This window comes from Lactuca sativa, chromosome 1 (assembly GCF_002870075.4).
Source record: "Lactuca sativa cultivar Salinas chromosome 1, Lsat_Salinas_v11, whole genome shotgun sequence".
In the NCBI taxonomy this organism is placed as follows: Eukaryota; Viridiplantae; Streptophyta; class Magnoliopsida; order Asterales; family Asteraceae; genus Lactuca; species Lactuca sativa.
In genome coordinates, this window is record NC_056623.2 from 116,325,036 (window position 1) to 116,329,918 (window position 4,883).

General features: G+C 29.5%; 1 protein-coding gene across 1 annotated transcript; it reads right to left on the reverse strand.

Moving 5' to 3' along the window:
• Positions 1–382: 382 nt before the first annotated feature.
• On the reverse strand, positions 383–4,309 carry LOC111903464 (transcription factor bHLH10). Its single transcript, XM_023899231.3, has 4 exons — positions 3,440–4,309; positions 2,801–3,238; positions 1,681–1,782; positions 383–721 (listed from the first exon to the last, which is right to left on the reverse strand). Exons 1-3 carry the CDS (start codon positions 4,127–4,129, stop codon positions 1,681–1,683), a joined length of 1,230 nt encoding a protein of 409 aa, XP_023754999.1. The 5' UTR covers positions 4,130–4,309; the 3' UTR covers positions 383–721.
• Between the last annotated feature and the right edge of the window lie 574 nt (positions 4,310–4,883).

Below are 4,883 nucleotides of genomic sequence, written 5' to 3' on the forward strand. Positions count from 1 at the left end.
ACGACTATTACGACTTCATTTAGATTACTTAGGCCAATAAGCAATCTATCAAAAATTCACTTTTTACGATACGTAGAGCCGTGTCAGTTTAATCGCAAAATTCGAAGAACATACGAAGTCGGATTTCAGAGTTCTTTATATGTACGGAATCCTTGTGACATATACTATAACTTTTGTTAAAATTATTTATCCTAAATAATTTTTATAAAGATGTCGTTTTTATAGTTTATTAAATTTTAATTGTTTAGAACGAATCTAAGGACATTACACATGCAAATTGGTATCAAATCGTACGTGTTTTCGATTAATATGGTTGAATTTATTCATTTAGGTTTGTTTGATGTTACATTTCGTCCACAGTAATATCTAATAGAATAACCCGGATCAAAATGAACTTAAGGTATTACACGAATACCGAAAAAAGTTCAGTTATCAATATACAATTAAAAGATAAATATTCAAAATATCAAATTGTATATTTTTTGTTCCCATTATATGACATTACCCATTAATATTTGATAAGCAAATATCATAATATGATCCAAATAATAAAAACTTTGTTTTGTCCAAACTTCCCCTAGCTTTATTTCTAATAATTAATTAGTGAAAACCTCCTTGTGTTGTGTTAACTAATTAATCTAAAAACCCAAATTGTCTAAGACTTCCATCCACTTATGCTATTCCAGTATTCTGCTCCTCAACGTCAAGTTCATTTTTGTCGCTGCAATAAAAATAAGGTCATGTTACAAAAACCTATTAATTAATAATTTAAAAAAAAAATCAATACATTCAACTGAGTTTCCTATTGACCAAAAAGCTTCTAGCCCAGCAGTATCAGATGGTGTCCTTCCTTCTTGAGGTCGAGGGTTCAAGTCTCGTCGTTGACATAGGTGGAATTTGATGTTAGTTTAGATATAGATTATATATTTGTATTTGTCGGTTAAAAAAAATAAAAAAATAATAAAAAAAAACTGAGTTTCCTATTGGTCAAACATTTAGAATGTTTCATACTAAAAAAACATGTTTACCAAAATCAATATTGTAAATATTATTTAATAATTGTTGTTTTAACTTGGATATAAATTAAAAATTGTTCTAGTTAAATAAAAAAAATAAACAAAACAGAAAAAAAAAAAAAAAAAAAAAAAAAAAAAAAAAAAAACATTTTTAAGTAACTCCCCTTATTGTTTTGAACAAAATTACAAGTATAGTTATTACTCAATAACTCTTGAACAATTAAGTGCTATTCTTGTAAATTCATAATTATAATTTTATAATAGTTAGATTATAATTGTAAAACTTCTATTATTATTATTATTTAAATTTTATTCAAAAACTTTAATCCAAATATTATAAGCAAAAATTACCCAAACAAATGCATATTCATATGCAACTTTAATAAAATTAAGATCGTGTCAATTATATACAAAGTAAACAAATCCACAGGTACAAAACCTTGCATACTTTGTATGCCCAATTCAAGAAACTTAAAACACTTTTTAGTGGGTCGTACATTATGCATAACATGTTGTACCTTCATAGTTAGTTAGTTGTACGATACCTTATGTATATAGTACCCAGCACTTTCTGTATACTTCAGAAGAGTACTTTACGATTGTACATTATGTATTAAATGTTGTACGTCGTGCATTGTTAGTTGTACGTTGTTGATTTTCTTACCTAATAGCCCGTAGTTGATGCGATACTTGCATAGTGTCTATCCACCACCTCAATTAGCTTATTTGCTATGGCACTTGCATAAACGGAAGACCCTTCACAAATCTGAATTCAAACAATTTCTTTTGGAATTTCTTATTTTTAAATAATAGAAAAAGTTAAATATAAAAAAAAAAAAAAAAAACAATATAAATTCCTTTATCCTTTTATTTATTACACCATTCTACTTCATTGTATAATGAAAATTTTATCAAATTATAACAATATTATTTAGATTCAAAGTAATTTTTCATTGATATAGTGTTAATTTTTCAAAATAGTGAAAATTACAAAATTGACCCCTATTGTATCCCAAAAATACATTTTGAGTCCAGTTTCATGGTCAGTCCAAATTAAAACTTTCATGCAGATTTGGTCTGTGTGATATCCGAAAAGATACCGAAAAGATATCGGAAATTATCAGAAATGTCCTAATATTTTTGGAAAAAAATTTCATTTGTTTAAAAAAAAATTTGAACGAAAAGTCCTGATTATTTTATTTTCGCTAAAGTTAACAAAAAGTCTTTCTTTTTCTTTTAACAGAAAATGATATATTATCGTGTAAAATCAAATAATCGGGACTTTTCTATTCAAAAAAATAATTTTGGGACTGAAGTGAAACTTTTCTGAAAATATTATGACTTTTCTGACAATTTTCCAAAAAAATATAGTTTCAGTCTTTTTTTAGACGACAGTTAACTCAAGGGACTAAATCTGCATAAAATTAATTTTTCTGGACTCAAACATAAAAAATGGACTTAAAGTGTAGTTTTTACTTTTTAGGATATCATAAAGACCAATTTTGCAATTTACTCTTCAAAATAAAATTTTCTAATAAAAAAGAAATAAAAATATAATGCTACAATTTGGTAACTTTTATACAATAACATAACACAAAAAATATAAAATATAAATGTTGGAGTAAGTAAAAATTAGAGTAAAATGCTTATAATAAATTAACATATAAAAATATGTTAGTTATTTTTTGGATTTACCTATATAAAAAAATTGCCTTTTTTTCCAAGAATTTGATGAGTTGTAACGTACAACCCATTATGCATAACTATTGCTTAAACAGTTGTACCTTTGTATTGAATAGGTAACTATAGAAATCGCCGATGAGTCCACCCGCAACATGATGAAGATCCAATTGAAGTTCATCAAGAACTTTGGAAACGAACAACAAGCAATTAATCTTCTTTTGTTGGACTAATTTGATTGTAACTTCATCATCGATGATTCGAACATCAACTTCCGTGTTCTTCGATTTTCTTTGAAGCCATGAACTCCTCAATGTGGAAGTCGAATTACCATTATACGCTTGTTGATCGTGATCTCCACCACCATTTGGCCTTGTATTGATGCTCTCAACATCTAATGTCGAATCATCTTCGGCTTTGTGTTTTTTCATCCTTCCTCGATTGCATCTCTTTCTCTCTACCAAAATCGTCAGTTCTTCCACTGTTCTTTTGAGCTCGTTTATGTATTCGATTGCGTCTCCTACTACAGATGCTCGATCCGCCTTTTGTGTTCATCATCATCCAAAATCAGTCAGAACTTAAAAGCGAAATTAATCTCTGTATTCAGTCGATTTTACTGTAATGTTCAATTAAACTCGAACATTTCAAATTGAAAGTAGTATTTGTTGTATTTTGCATAATCAAAACGAATTACATGAAGATGTTATCAAAATTGAGCAGAAGTATGAAAGGGTAATGTATACCTTGGTGGGATTTGGGACTAAGTTCTTCAGAGCATCAAATTTGTCGTTCAATTGTTGTCTTCTGTGCTTTTCTGTGGCAAAATGTTTAGTATCTTTAACATCTCTTCCTTTTCCAACGATTCCACTAATTTCTCCATTGAATTTCAAAATCCCATCTCCTTCATGATACAACTGATGAAGGTCTCCTCTTACCCCTTCTCTCTCCATATCCATATCCCCAAATATCGACCCACCGCCTGTTAAATTATACCCGTTTGGCAAAGAATGAAGCAATTCTCTGAAGAACGGAGGTTGTGGAGGTAGGTTTAATGGAAGTAATGGATCATACGAGTTTTGATCCATGTGGGTCGGGTTTGAAAACGAGATTGATGAGTTTGAGCATCTGGGTAACTGGAAAAGGTTAAGAAGATCAGGTGGGGTTGGATTGGGAGTGATTAAAGGCATGTTTGGGAAGCAATTGTTATCGTTTCCGATTTGTATTTGATCATGAGAATGAGTTGTCCAGTTGAGGTCATGGATGATTTGATTTTGGTGTTCCATGTCCATGTTGATGAGCTGATAATCTGTTGATGCTTCAATGGAGGAGAAATTTGGGTTTTGATGGAAGTTGTGGACATGGTCCTCTTGATGATCGATGAGAGTAGGATCATAACAAGCACTTCCTTCGTACATTTCTGAATTCACCAGCATTTTGTGTGTCTGATTTTGGAAATTTTGTGGGGTTATATTGCAGGAAACAGAAGCAGTTTCTGGTTACAGGATTAGGAATTAAGCAGAAATCGCCATTGGAGGAAAGAAAGAAGAAATATGAAGGAGAAGTAGGTTGGGAGTAGGGGAATGGAAGTGAAGAAAAGGGCAAGCAAGGAAAGGAAGTTTGTTACTAGGTGTTGCTAGTGGGACCTACAGTCTATCTGTTTATAAAAGATTGTAAATTTTTATAGTTGGTTGTGTTTAGAAAAAAGTAACATGTAAGAAATAATAATATGTTTCCATTTAAATCGTACTTCTTATCAAAATATTTGATTTTCTTAATATATGTAGTTATATCATTATATATTTTTTTATACAAATATCATATTTAAAAAACGGAATTCATCCTGTTAGATTAATAAAAATTTGGTTTATATAAGGATGGAATTATGTTGAGAAATATCTTTTTCATATTTTGCATATAATTCTTGAATTTATTTATTTGATCATTATTAGTTATTATGAAATGTTTAGACTATGTATAATGTATTATTAGTAAGTTTTATATGCTCTTGACAGATTTTAGATGTTTGACAAAAGATCAAAATAGTAGACTGCATGATGATGCTTGAACCCTTCTTTATTATATGTTACTCAATGTTTTATAAACTAGTTCGAGCTGAATTACATCGTTTCAACAACGGTCAATTATAAGTCAAATTTTAAGTTGGATCAAATCAGACGGTTTCTTAAA